This window comes from Vipera berus (assembly GCF_964194415.1).
Source record: "Vipera berus genome assembly, chromosome: 12".
Taxonomy (NCBI): Eukaryota; Metazoa; Chordata; class Lepidosauria; order Squamata; family Viperidae; genus Vipera; species Vipera berus.
Window position 1 is genome coordinate 15192251 of NC_138215.1, and position 15275 is coordinate 15207525.

The 15275-nt window shown below is 41.5% G+C and overlaps 1 protein-coding gene across 6 annotated transcripts in view; it reads right to left on the reverse strand.

The window, feature by feature from the left end:
• Window positions 1–404: 404 nt before the first annotated feature.
• SEMA6D (semaphorin 6D) overlaps window positions 405–15275 on the reverse strand; it is a 61399-nt gene continuing 46528 nt past the window's right edge. The window contains exons 13-19 of one of the 6 annotated variants that reach the window (XM_081337742.1): window positions 13563–13736; window positions 11966–12106; window positions 11805–11882; window positions 9368–9429; window positions 8935–8991; window positions 6772–6939; window positions 405–2286 (exon numbers count right to left, since the gene is read on the reverse strand). In XM_081337742.1, the coding sequence (XP_081193868.1) occupies window positions 980–2286; window positions 6772–6939; window positions 8935–8991; window positions 9368–9429; window positions 11805–11882; window positions 11966–12106; window positions 13563–13736 (1987 nt within the window). In that variant the 3' untranslated portion in view covers window positions 405–979. Of the gene's footprint in view, window positions 2287–6771; window positions 6940–8934; window positions 8992–9367; window positions 9460–11804; window positions 11883–11965; window positions 12107–13562; window positions 13737–15275 lie in introns of all 6 variants that reach the window. The other 5 variants (XM_081337741.1, XM_081337744.1, XM_081337743.1 and 2 more) reach the window with 5 other exon arrangements.

The following is a 15275-nucleotide window of genomic DNA, read 5'->3' on the forward strand; positions in this document are numbered from 1 at the left end:
CTGGCAAATAGAGTCAATGGAGGAAGCCAGATTCACTTGATAACTGTGTTACTAACTTAACAACTGCAGTGACTCACTTAACAGCCGTGGCAAGAAAGGTGGCAAAATGGGGCAAAACTCATTTAACAAATGTCTCGCTTAGCCACGGAAGCGTAGGGCTCCATTGTGGTTGTTAAGTTGAGGACTACCTGTATCCCGAAGCCTGCTGCATGAGACCTGCAGTGCACCTTTGCAAGGCGAGAGTACCAGAGTCGAAGCGGTTGGTAGGTCCCTTGTTCTTTCACAAATGTAAACATTTCTATCCGGACAACACAATGGAATTGAGCACCTCCTAGGATTCAAGGCTTCCTCGCACACTTGCATGCACCCCCCCTCTCACCCCTCCCCTTTTACCTGTGCCGTAAAACAAACTGTTCATCCTTTGGAGGCAAAAATAAAAATGCTACAGTTGGACTAGAGGCTGAAGTTCAGCCCGCTGCTTCTTAACCAACAGACGTATCGAGACATTTTCGTTTTCGGATATTTGTGCAAGAGGCAAGGCAAATGCATACATAGTTAAAACTTTCACATTTTGTGGGAAGACTACACAGTATGGCAGTCTAAAAACAACCCCCCTTTTTTATTCTTACTTTAATTATTATTAATTTCAAGTATTTTTTTTTGTTCGCGGATCTGCTTCCTCCCTAAGTACTCTAAACATCTCTTTTGAAGTGGCCACGGAGTCCCGTCCTTTTGTGCTATGTCTCTCCTCCTCTCCCAACACAAGAGATGCAGTGGCCAGCCCTTCCTCTCTCTTTTAATGCATTGGGCAAGTGGAGTCTTGCTTTGGGCCAGACAAAACCAGCAGATGGAGCAAAAAGAGCCTGTTTGCCCCCAAATTCGGTCTCCCCCCATGCCCTCCATTGACAAGCCAGTCGGAGTCTTTCCATCTGTCCTGCACCATCGCCCCCAAGGTCTGGATGGATTGATTAGGCAAGTTTTAGTAACTGTATTTGTTCAGTGGTCTGACTGAAGGCGTCTGTGGGGCAAAAGAAGGTTTGGGTGGCACATCTGGCTTAAGAGAGGGCATCCTCTTTATCCCTGTCCGAGGAAGCGTTCCGTTGCTTGTGTAACTGCTTTGCCTAGACAAGGAAGGCTGTAGATGGACGCTGACCGGAGTCCCTTGGATGTAGTCCATCTTTGTGCCTCCAGTCGGAGTCATATATCCTCCCCGGTTAACGCTAGGCTGCCTAGATAACAGCATCCCGTTCGGGGAGTTTAAGTTTTTAGGAAGAGCTGATATAGAATGCCTCTGGGAAGAATTCTTGTGGTAGCCCCTTTGTCTTTCTAAAGAGGTCATTGGTGCTGCAGGTGCATTGGGGACATCCACCCGTTTTGTTGGGCTATTCCGTGGCAGGGTGGAAGGAGGAGAGTATAAAGATGCTTCCCGGTTAGGGACTTTAGGGGGCACCTCCGTCACATTGCCCATGGAATCCAACATTAAAGTCTGGTGAGCCACCTGAAGGTCAGCCATAATGGCTTTGGAGTTGCTGGGGGTTTCGTTCAAATGTTTCAGGAAGTCATTCAAGGTGTTTCTGGAATCCACAGATCGCCTAGGGTCTCTTTTGCCTGAGGACTTAGTGAGCGGGTGGTCCACATTTGCCATCTTTTTGTCCGCTTTGTGCGCGTTAGAATTGGAGAAGGACATGTTGTAATCGTGGGTGGCATTGGGAAGGACAATGGCGCTGGGGATGTGTCCGTGACTTAAAGGAGAATGGGGTGGAGGACTGGAGGGGAAAAACTGAGGACTCTTCAAGGGGCCTTCTTTTCTTGAAGAGCTGAGGTTGTTCTGGGCCTTCTCCATCTGGCTCTTCATCCCTTGTAAGGTCTTCTGCTGAAGCACAGGGGTCGATTCCGGGGTTGGAAGAGCTGCCAGTTCTGGTGGTTGGGCTCTGTGGTCCACCATCAACATGGACTTTGTGTCAGCCGTCTGGGGCAGCTCTTTGCGACTCGTCAGCAAGTTGGAATAGAGCTTGGGCGAATCAATGTTCTGCTGATACTCCTTAACAGGGCTGTCAAAGAGGCCGTTCAGTTTGGCAAAACTCCCACTGGAATCCGTGCAGGACTGAGCTGACTCAGCATCTTTGTGAATCTTCCTGGATTTTCTCACAAAAACGTCTCGGTAACAGTAAACAGCCACGCCGGCAATAAATGCTCCCAGAAGGAAAGCCGCAAAGACACAGGTGATCAGGACATTCATGTGCACCATTTGGTTGGAATCACCCGACTGGACTTCCCATCTCACACCTATGACAAGCACACACATGATGGGCTGGTTAGAGGGTACTTTGGATGACAAAATCATGAGACAAAAGCTTGCTATTTCAGGCTGCATCCTAAGTGCACCTAACTAAAACTTGGTGTCTTGAACGTACACCCTTTTGAGCTGCATCAAGAAATTACATCACTCTTGACAAGGAGGTGATCCACAAGGAGCACCCTAATTGAATTCTAATGGTCTATAAGCATTATGAAACACCTACATGAATCCTTACTACTTAAAATCTCTCTTCTCTTTCTCAGTCCAGCCCTCCCCAGTCCAGATTAAACATAAAGTGGACAGGATCTAGCACAGCTTTCATGTCTTCAGGTTTATGGTGGAATGATCTGAAATGAATGGATTTTGAGGGGACTTGATATTCCTGAATGTGTCCAAGATATGAAGCAGCCCTTAAGTGTCAAGTGAACATATTTAAGGCTAATTCTTTAGAAGTATCATTGCTATTCCTAGATTTATTATTCTTGTGTGTGGTGGATTTTTTCTTGGGCTGAAGTTGCACATACACATTGCAATAATGTAATACTGTACATCCCATGAAAAGAGTTGAGTCTGTGCAATGAATAGCAAAGTGCAATTGCACTTATGGTTTATAAGAACAGCCCTATTATTCCTACCTCTTCTTGGTCAACCTTCTAAATTTTGGAGTTGATGTGCCTGATCTTTCAATGAGGTTATTACTTTTGCACATTTGGCCAAGTTTGGTATCTCCATGTCTTCAGGAGTCCTGCATTAACCATATGTTGGCTGTGAGATCGGCAAAAGGGCATGATATATAGTGATAGCACAGATTAACATCTTGTTCTGAGCTGCAATGTGGCCGTGCAACGTTCTTTCTGAGCTTCTTCTTCTTAGCCAACAAAAACTGACTGTGGACATGATACATGTCCAAAGTAGGAAAACCAATACTCTGAGTTACTCTTCACTAAGAATATTTGTACTAAGAAATATTCTGCTCTTTGACTGCTTCACAGTCCAGATTTCATATTCATTATAGACACTTATCTGAAGTTAACGGGATGTGAACTAACTCTTACTTAGTTATAAACGCCCAACAGGAGCGAGCTAATACCACCTACTATCCTTACAACAGTTCTAGAGGGGCATCAAAATACCAGCAGCTGTTTTCCATCCTGGTGGCTGCTTTTCTCTGCTCTTAGTCCTCTAACTCAGAGGTCCCCAACCTTTTGGGCACCCGGGACCGTTTACATGATGAGAGGTTTTTCCATGGACCAGAGGGTTTTGTGTGCTGCCTGCATTCTGCAGATGGGGCTTTGCTTGTTTGTGTGGCCCAGTTGCTGGCATGCTGCAGCCCAGTACCAGTCCACAGATCAAGGGTTGGAGACCCCTGCTCTAACTAAAGGACCACGATGGCTTGTGTGGTTTGAACCCTGGGCATGAGGTTAGCAAACCCATGTTTGAGCTGCCATGGGGCAGAGTTCAGCTCTCGTCCTTCACTCCAGCTCCTTCCAGGAAGCCTCCAACTGGACATCCCCAGAGCAATGGGGATGTCACTGGCTATTCCTTTCAACCCATAAGTGCCTTGGTGCTTCTAGCATAAGTGCAACAAAGTCCTCTAATTTCACTCGGGAGAACTTCTGCCAAAATAGAGAATCAAAGCACTGTAGTGAAGGTTTGAAGGCTGATGTGAAGGTCTCCTTCCACAACTACCTACAGGACGTCTCAGAAGTAGAGACTTGGGCAACCATTTAGAGACTTCACTGTTTTTGAATACAAGATGTGGCTTCTAACTCTGGTTCAATCAGCTTGGAGAACTTTCCGAATACGATATTCTGCGAATCTATTCTCCTTCTGTGCCCAAGTTTCTTTTTAAGACTCACAAATAGTAGCTTGTATGTTATTAACTTTTAACAATTTCTGCTGGAAATTGAGGTTAGAAGGTGTTACTCTGCCAGACTGCAATTAATAACTCATGGAAGGCTTTTTCTCTCAGTTCCCTGCCTGACTCATAAATCAGAAATCAAATACGAGATAGGATTATGCAAATTATATATATATATATATATATATATATATATATATATATATATATATATATATATATATATATATATATATATATATATATATATATATATATATATATATATATGTGTGTGTGTGTGTGTGTGTGTGTGTGTGTGTGTGTGTGTATCTGCATAATTTGTTCATTGCATATTGCATCAATAGAGCTATGGTTCTCTTCCAACTCAATGTTTTGTAACTTTTTCTTAGGTTGTCTGCAGATTAAGGAAAAAAAGAAAGATTTTATATTTTTATGGTTTTTGCTTGAATAAGGAATGCACGTTTGGAATCTCATGCTGTTTTAGAAATGATTAATAAAATATATTAGTTTCGCCTAAAATATAGGATGCATCTAATTTAGTCTTGAAGAATAATTATAATTGCAATTAACACACAATTATCGGAACTTACACATTTTTTCCCCTGAAAGCAGTTATATTATTTGTTTATTTTAAGGGAGCCACAGACATCACCCTGCCAAGAAAATGTTAGTTTGGAAGAATGCATCTACTTCTATTATTCTACATCAGGCAGAAAAACTTAAAATGAAGAGGAACATTACTGTATTATTATTATTAGTAGTAGTAGTGTTATTATTTGTTAGAGGCAAGGCTTTTGACCAGAGTTAAATGTGTTCAGGGTTATTGATTTTAATGGCTTTGTGCAGAAGAAGGGGTGAAATAAGGACAGAGAGGCCAAAGACAAAAAGAGTGCCACCATATATGATAGAGAAGCCTGTGAGTAAATCCGGATAAAGATTTCAAAGGACACTCAAGCTATAAAATACCTGAAGCAAAGGAATGTCAGAAGGCTTGAAAGAAAACCTGATACGTTCCAGGGGCTATTAAGATGCAAACAAGTTTTCTGATCATTTCAACAAGGAGAAAATAGAGACAAGTGTGCGCAAATATGCAGTATCTACCGAGAGGTATGCAAATATAAGGCAGTTCAGGTGAGTGGATAACAGAGGCCTGGATTGCCTACAGAAGACACTGACTTAGTGACTTTGGACCTCTGTCAAAATCTTAGAAGAACTGAGCAGATTGAGACTGCGGTCCTCTTTTGCTTTCATAGCAAGCCAGTTGTGTATCCTCAAATCTCAGAATGTGATTGTTCTGAGACCAAGACAGAGAGGTCAAAATAATCCTAGTGAAGCTAGTGACAGAAAGGACAGGCAGAGCCTGTTCTATCTGACTTGTACTGCTTAACTGTGATTCCAAAATAGCTATTCTCTATTCTCTACTGAAAGTTTGGTTGGGTTTAGATCAGAATGTAAGGTATTTCATCCAACATGGTTGGCTGAGTTGTAGGTCTTTCTCTCTTCCTCAGCTTATTTAGAACAGGGATCTCCAAACTCGACAAGTTTAAGACTTGTGGATTTTTAACTCCCAGAATTCCTCAGCCAGCCTTGGGGAATAATAATAATAATAATAATAATAATAATAATAATAATAATAATAATAATAATAATAATAATAATAATAATAATAATAATAATAATAAGTTGGAAGGGACCTCGGAGGTCATCTAGTCCAACCCCCTGCTCAGGCAGGAAAACCTATACCATTTCAGACAAGTGACTGGCCAGTCTCTTCTTAAAAACTTCCAGTGTTGGAGCATTCACCACTTCTGGAGGCAGGTTGTTCCACTGGTTAATTGTTCTAACTGTCAGGAAGTTTCTCCTTAGTTCTAGGTTGCTTCTCTCCTTGACTAGTTTCCATCTGTTGCTTCTTGTCCTGCCTTCAGGTGCTTTGGAGAAGAGCTTGACTCCCTCTTCTTTGGGGCAGCCCCTGAGATATTGGAACTCTGCTATCATGTCACCCCTCACCCTTCTCTTCGTTAAACTACACATACCCAATTCCAGCAACCGTTCCCTATATGTTTTAGCCTCCAGTCCCCCAATCATCTTTGTTGCTCTTCTCTGGGCGTTGAAGTCCACAAGTCTTGAAGTTGCCCAGTTTGGAGACCCCCTGATTTAGAAGATATATAGCACCCCTCTGCTCCTTCAAACAACAACATCCTACTTCAAGCTCATGCAGAAGTCTGAAAAGGCTGCAGTTGTTTTTAGGTATCTTATGTTATGCTAACATAAAAATCTGTAATGCTTCTACTGATCTGTTATAGAAGCGCGCATGGCGCTACTAAACAACAATAAACCTTGGAATATTGACGGATGGAGAGAAGAAAGAACAGGGGTTGGTTGACATGAGTTATGAAACTCATCTCTTGGTTTGTTCGCTCAGATCCACATTTCACCTTTTCGGTTCTGTTTTTAGCTGCTATGTTGCTCTGCCTTTGATCTACACACACTCTGCATATCCATTGAGCAAGGTCCAAGCTTGAATTGAATTTCAAGATTGAATCTTTGAAAATGGCTGAAGGTATCAGGTTTTCTTTCAACTGCAACGGATTCCCTGATTCAGCCTTACCCTTTGGAACCCCTGATAAAGGTTCAGAGTAATCAGAAGTGTTTGGGTCATCTTGAGCTACAAATTCTCGAGAGCCAGTCACTTTAGGTTTCCAGGAACCAATCACTTTGGGCGAGATAACAGGGATACTTCCCACTGTGGTAATGGAAGCTGAGGATAACGCCATGTCTGTGGTGGCAAACAGATTTTTATTAATGTGCATTACAGTTGTTTTTCTTGTTCTTTCCTTTTTAACACCCTCGTCCACTGCTGGCTTTACTCAATGGCTGCTAAGTAATGTTTTAGAGGGAGATGCTTATTGAGAATCTGTATGAGAAAAAGGACAGACAATAAAGCACGATGCTGCTCTTGTGAATTAATGTCCAAATCAGATTAAAATTAAAGTTCAGTTCAATATAAACGATTGGCCTTATTAGACTGCTTGAAATGAGATGGACAGATCACGTCGAGAGGCAAGATCTAATTTATTTATCCCTTTGGCTCACTCCTGTCAACTTCGCCTGGCGCCTCTAGGTAAGCCTTTTCCTATCATGACTGTTGTCCAAGCAGATGTCAGAGTCTGAATTTCTCCAGGCTTAGTGTAAGCTTGTGTGGGGGTTGCCTCAAAATAGTCCAAGGCTTGCAGTGTAAAAAAAAACGATGACCCCTGAAATTTATGCCATCATGTCCAAGGGAGGCAATAAATTCCATTTCCTTAGGGCATTCATTTGTTGTGTTTCCATATGAAACATCCAGGATAAAAGCTGGATTTGGATGCTCATCAAAATGCAAGCTGGGAAGGGATGTTTTTGTGTACTGTGCATTGTTGATCCAACACTCTTCTGCAACAGCTGAGGGGACTATACATGGGTAGAAGATGGGTCGCAGGGATATTCATGAATTTAATTAATTTAGACATGTTAGAGCGAAACCTCAACATACCAGGGATAATCCTCTAATCTATGATCATGTAGTGGAAAGTGAGAATAACTTTGAGGAAAAGCTGCAGCTGAGGCAACAGATAAGAGACATCTAAGCCCAGAGCAGAAATGGAGTTTGAGAAGCAACTCAGGCTTCTTTAGGATAAAGGCAGGCCAGAGTTGCAAGACCATTATGGTAACCCTATCATAGAAGTAGTTTTAATATTCATGATTTTGTGCCTGACTTTGCTCTACTTTGTAGGGCTAACAACCCATGGGATTATTTTGGTCACTGAACTCAAATCAGATATTACAGTATCGAAACGAAACACGTTTTGTTAAAGCCTGCATAGCTGTAACATTCAAAGATATGCTTAGAATGGGATGTTTAGAGTGGATGCTTTATATATGGTTGATTAAATAAATTAGCTGAGCTTGTCAATCATTCCAATAGCAATTCAGGACTAATCCAGAAAAAAGAACCATTGATTTTTGAGCTGCTGTGAATGCATTCCCAGTGGCTCAAAAGATCACAATTTACCCACCCTCTTCCCTATTTTCTCTACAATTTTTGTTCTGAAGGGAAAAAAAAAACAAACAAACGTACAACTTTTGAACTTATAATGCTAAGTATAATTATCAGCACAAACGCATTCCTATTACTGGAGAAATCAACACATTTCAAATACAGAAATACACATTTTGGAAAATGCGTATTTGCGATAAAGGAACTGGGAGACATAGGAAAAATAAAGAAAGGGAGAATCAGGCAGGCATCCATATATTGAATTATGACAAGGAGGTGGTTAGCATTCAAAAATGTATGACTGGGTGGAGGGTGAAAAGAGAAGGCGAGAAAAATCTCATCCATGTCGATCAGATTTGTGGGTGAATAAAAGAAGGACCTCAATTAATAATGAGCTGTTAAACATGCAGCTATATGAGGTGAAAAGTACGGAGCGAGCCAAAACTGACGTGGTTTTATCTTGTCCATCAGTAGGAATGTGAGTAAAAGCAGAAGAGCAAAAATATAAATTAAAAAAGTGAAAGATTGCCAACTGCACCCAAAAGGACGGCAGATAATGAAAACCGAAAGAGCCAGAGAAGGAGAGAGAAAAGAAAGAAAGAAAGAAAGAAAGAAAGAAAGAAAGAAAGAAAGAAAGAAAGAAAGAAAGAAAGAAAGAAAAGCTGAAAATATTCAAACTGAAGGAAAGAAAAGCTTCGTTAATTGGGGGAAGGAAAAAAATGATTGGAAAAAACTAACCAGATGTTGGATCGCCAAATATTTTGTAATCTGGTGTAGTTGTAGTAGGCAAAATTTCTAAAAGAATTAAAGGAACACGTAATCAGTGAAAAGTAACCAAAAGGAAAAGCAAAAGATTTTCAAAGCCTGAGCAACGGAAAATCAGAAAATAAAACACAATTGGCTTACCCAAAAGGGAGGGAAAAACAGGAGAAAAAAAAAAATTAAAAAGGTTCAGTATAATCATAAAGTGGCTGTGGACCTTCACGAACCAGCGTGATGGCTGGGGGAAAAAATATGGTCAAAGAAATCCACCACCCAAGATCAAACAGCTTTCACTTTAAAAGGAGGGCAAGTGGTCAGTGCTATTAATATGATCTTCCACACCACTGTGTGGTTCACAAACGAAACCATGCTGCATTCTCCAGTGGACATCCGAGATGGGTGAGCTTACCGTGGCAATCCCCCAGGTGGGCAGTGTTGCCGTATTCCACATCTTGCTCATACCCTCCAAGGCTGTGGTTGTATGAAACAAACAAAGATAACCTGCAATTAACAGCATTAGTTGGGAAAACCAAGGATGAATGTGACATCATCAACATTATCACTGAAAGAAATGCAAGAACTGCAATATTGTTTGTATGTATGCATATAGATAATCCTCAACTTACAAAGTGGACCGTTCAAAGTTGCAACGGCACCGGAAAAAAGGGACTCATGATCATTTTTCACACTTATGAGCATTGCAGCATCCCCATGGTCATACTAGAGCCTTGGTGGAGCAGTGGGCTAATGCCTCCCTAAGTAACACCAGCTGCCTTCAATTAGTGCAGGTTCGCATCCCACCAGGCTCAAGGTTGACTCAGCCTTCCATTCTTCCGAGGAAGGTAAAATGAGGACCCAGATTGTTGGGGGCAATTAAGCTGACTTTGTAATAATGCCGCTTGAGGGGGTGTGTGAAAGCCCTAATAAGCAGGCATATACATAGAATGAAGGCTACTGCTAAGCTTGTAAGCCGCCCTGAGTCTTCGGAGAAGGGCGGGATATAAATGGAATTAAAATAAATAAATAAAAATGATCAAAATTCAGCCCCCCCCATGGCAAATCTTATATGTATGACGGTTGCCGTGTCCCGGGGTCATGTGATCCACTTAGTTGATCTTCTGCCGAGCAAAGTCAACGGGGAAGCCAAATTTACTGAACAATCGTGTTACTCAGTTAACTCCTGCAGTGATTTATTTAAGAATGGTGGCAAGACAGACCGTAAAATGGTGAAAAATTCACTTAAGAACTGTCTCACTTAGCAACAGAAATTTAGGGCTCAGTTGTGGTCGTACGTCGAGGACTATCTGTATCTATGTATCTTTATTTATTTATTTTTGGTTTATGAATGGAGGTGGGCACTGGACTCAAGAAGGGATGTGTAAGACATAAAATGAAGGGGAGGCTTCATTTCTAATAGCAGATCATTAATTTAATTGTTCCGTATCTGGTCATCTTGATCACGATCCATACTGTGTTGAGTGATCTTCTTGACCGTGATCCATGCAAAGATGAGTGGTTGCTTCCTACGCTTCCTAATATGCATCCTGACACACAGTTCACAGCTAATGAATGCAAGTCAACTCTAGCAAGCCTTTTGCGTTAGCTCACAGTTGCACTTCCTATTCTGTCTCCTTTGCCCTAAGGGTTTTCTCATTAAACCATGACCCAAATGACCAACAATTAAAACTATTGAACAGTGTCTCTGACTTATGGACTATTTCTTGACAAAGCAGCATCACAAAACGTCTTTCTGTCTACTACGGAAGACATGGAGAACTTCTAGTCTGGAGAAAAAGAAGCCCCCTCCCCATCCATCATCATTTACTGGGCCACAATTATGGGATAGAAAATTATGGAGATAAGGTCAGGGAAAGAGCAGGAATGGGGGCACTGTTTTTGGACAATGACGGTCTTAAATGACAGGCTGTTCTGAAGCAAATGTGAATTAAGATTGTTATTCACATTCCCTAGATTTAAATGTACAAAGCTCTCTCCTGACTGTATGTAACTGGATGTTGGACCACCTAAACTTTGGAACTGTCCCCCCCCCCCAAACTGGTCTTCAGCTCACATACAAGCTTGAGCTAACTTAATCCAGTGTTGTCAATCTTTGTTTTCATGAAAACATGAACAACAAAATAAAACATAAACATTACATAAAAATGAACAGTGTCCTAGGAAAGAAAGGAGTATAATCAGGCATGAATGGAGCCTGCCACAGTTCCCATGGAGAGAAATCTGTTCCAAGGATGGTTTCTGTCTCATCAGTTGGGTCTTAATTAAAGATGATCCAATGTAATTAATGATAGCTCTTTAAAAAGTCTCACTAGAAGCTTTTTTAGGGCTTAAAAGCTTATTGTAGAACAGGGGTCTTCAAACTTGGCCCTTTTGTGACTTGTGGACTTCAACTCCCAGAATTCCTCAGCCAGGCATACCTGCTGAGGAATTCTGGGAGTTGAAGTCCACAAGTCATAAAAGGGCCAAGTTTGAAGACCCCTGTTGTAGAACATTAATATTTAAAATATTTTATGGGGCAGAATGTTGTTCTGATAATGGGGAGTATGGTGGCCTAGTTGTGAAGACACTTGCCTCCCACTCAGAAGGTTAAGAGTTCAACCCTTGGTAGCAGCAAATGTTTCTCTCCTAGGACACGAAGAAAAAAATATCTGCTGTGAACTCCGCATGGCATCAGGAAGGGCATCCGGCCAGTAAACTCTCAGCTCCATCCAAATGCTCTGACTCTACCCCAATTAAAGGATTACAGGGTTGTAAAAGGCAGTTTAATGTCATTCTAATAATATTTTGTGTGCCGATTCAAAACTCAAAAATAAAATTACTCTACTTACAACATGCTTGCTCTCACTCTCCCACAGGATCCGTGGGCCAACCAGCCACAGTAAGGGTCCCGAGAAGCAATGCAAGTCCTAAAGCAAAACCAAGATATTAGTCATCTATTGTCTTGGAACACTGACACAGCCAATAGTATGAGGTTGTAGAGAGGGCTTACTTTTTACATGATCCATGACGCTCACAACGGCTGAGAGGAATTCTAATGATGCAGCTGGAGAACGCAATGAACAACGCATGGTGCTCTTTGTCCAGTTGCAGAGATATGACTTTTTTGTCTTCTTCACCATCCCCATTGCATCTGTGGGACACAGGAATTTTGAGATCTTTACTTTTTTGGGTATCCGGTTGTTGATGCATATCATCTCAAGCCTACATAGACATTGGTTACTTTGTCTTTCAACTTGTTAAAATTTTAGCACTTCTCCCACATGGATTTTGAGGACCACAGTTAGTTGAAAGAAGACATATGGAAGCCCTCTCCAATGTTGTACCCTCCAGCCCAAAAGACAATGATATGTTGGGGAAGTCTGATATAGTCAGAGAAACCAAGCAGAATTCCAGAATTCAAGTGATGGAGCAATTCCTACAACTCTTTTCTTCAAGTTGCCTGGGTGGTAGAAGAGGAGATTTTTATGCTGAAGGGACAAACAAGCAGAAACTAAACTAAGACAAACCAGGAGCTCCCCACCCCCGATCAGACTTCAACCACCAAAATGTGTTCTTCAAGAAAGCAATTTTCCTCAGCTAGACTTCTAGAGAAGGCCAACTGTTATGTGATGAAAAGAGAAGACCTGGTGAAATGTTTAGAATTTCATTAGCAATTATCATCTTGATCATTATTAATGACTTCATCGGCTTTTCTTCATTAGCTTTTTCTCTGATTATTTTTAATCAGAGGACAGGAAGAGGATGTTGATAATACCTGCACGGTTCTGGAGTATCGGCAATGTACTTGGGCATGTCCCTGCATATGTACATGAAAACGAAACGTGCTCACCTCAACACAAACATGGCCCAGCTATGTTTTTAAATTATGCAAACCCACATTTCTTTAAAGACTGGGCTTCACTAGACAGGATGAGAAGACAGATGGAGTGAAATGTCACTGACGTGGGGAGGAAGGAAGGAAGAAGCACTTTTCAATCAAGTGGCTAACAGCAAAAGGGACTCGGACAAGATGAACATTACCAAATATTTTGCCGCCGCTCTCATAAAATAAGACCTAAAGATGCTTTTTCACGAGGCAACTGGACTTTCTTGTTTTTCTTTGAAGACATTTCACTTCTCATCCAAGAAGCTTCTTCAGCTTTGACTGGATGGTGGGGAATGGAAGGGTTTTTATACTCCTTGCAGACTGCTGGTCATCTGCATTCTTTTAGAGAGTCGTTGAGGCCACTTGGAGGTTTATCTGTGTCTTCAGAGTCACCTAAGTAGTGCAAATGGGTGTGGAGTCTTGGAACTGATGAAAGGACTGCGTTGTAGACTGGAGAGAGATGATGTTGTATCCCTCCCCCTGTGTTGAGAGAGGGCTGTTCAGTTTGGACATAGATGGCCTCTTCAACCCCTCTTTCAAGCCAGCGATCCTCTCTGTCCAAAATGTGGACTTTGCTGTCTTTGAAAAAGTGGCCACTTGGATGAGAAGCAAAATGTCTTCAAAGGAAAAACAAGAATGTCCAGTTGCCTCCTGAAAAAGCAGATTTGGGACAACCGTGAGCTGGATGACTGAACATCTCCATAGACAAAATAAGACCTACTTTGCATGATTGTAGGCATCAATCTCCTCCAGCAAGATACTGTCGTTCAGGGAAAAAGCTTTGGTCTTCGCCAAGATCTTCAGCACCATTCCAGCTTCAGAGCCCACAAAAATGACTGTATAGTTTTGGTATGGTCCAGCTGAACGATCCACGGCAATTGCAGTCAACCGATACCTGCCGAGATCAAGACATCTCTCATCGTAATTGCTCCATATATGTTCTCTCCAGCTTCACCTCCACTGTCACTCGGCAGGGGCGATGGGATTTTCAGGGAGATCTCTCTAAGGATGATGGGGAGCAGATTCTATCTGGGGCAGATGCAATTTACTTTAAGGAAGGTCACCATCCAAAAGCTTGTTTTCTATAGCTTTAAAAGAGAAGCATCACAACTTTTGCCAATGGTGTGTGAAGAGGCTGTGTTTTGATAGCAGCAGCCACAGCATTAATCACATAAAAGTTGCTCTTCATGAGCACAGCGTATTTTGTATGCGGGGAAGAAAGAAAAACAACAACAACATGCTCAAGAACTATAAAATCCCATTCTTCATGTCACCTGCATTAATCAGCCTTCCCCTCTTGTACAATCCTGGTGAGAAACAGGAAGGTGAGCAATTGTGTTTGAATGTACATGCTTTTAAACTTATTTATAATTTTTCATTCATTTTCCAGTGAACAATAAAGACACATTATAGCAACAAGAACAATAACAGATAACAATAAAAAAAGATCATGATGGTATCACTGAAACCAACCAAAACTGGATATCAGGAGATACTAAATTGGAAAGAGAGGAGCTTGTTGATCCTTCTGCTCCTTGGATTCTCCCTGGAGAAAATTACACAACCTAGAATCCAGCAATCTGATTAATACCCACCAATCCCTGTTTAATGAGGGGCTGGAAAGCCGACAGTGCCAATTTTAAAGCTCAGGTAGGTCCACGTGGAACATATAATTAAGATATACTAAATCCGAGCTGCAAATTGGCTTAGGAGATTTTACCCAAATTATGATACACTTGAAAGTGTACACATGATTTTTATTTATTTGATTTTTATCCTGCTTTATTACTTTGTAAGAAATCCAGGAACGTAACTAATAGGTCTTCTTCCCAATATTCTCCTCACAGCAACAATCCTGTGAGGTGAGTTGGGTTAAGTGAGACCAATTGGCCCCAAATCACCCAGCTGGCTTTCACGCCTAAGGCAGCACTAGAACTTACAGTTGCCTGGTTTCCAGGCCAGCCTCTTAACCACTATACCAAACAAGTGTACACATCAATACATTAACTCCAAAAAGCAAAACTTTAAAACAGTAATACATGAACTTCAAAACCACCCAGGAAATAAAAGCTAGAACAGCAAAGCTAATGTCTTTTAAGACAGCTACCAGAACTAACAAGTTCCTCTTGCTTGCTGAGTGCCGTGCCTTAATTTTCGACGCTTGCTGATGTTATATCAGCTCCTTTTAATGACAACATGTGTGCCACTTCAATCACTCCAAATTTGAGAAGAAAATCTCATGGTATCCACAGAAGAGAATATTTGTAGCTCAGGGTTGAACAGTGGAGTTTTTGGTGCTCTCTGAGCTTGGTTGTTTTCTTGCGGATGTTTGAAGAAAAATTAGTCCAGTTGCAATGACTCAACCTTCAAACAACTCTAACCAGATTGTTATTCATCAATATATTGCAACACACTTTGGGGAGGAAACCCTTGA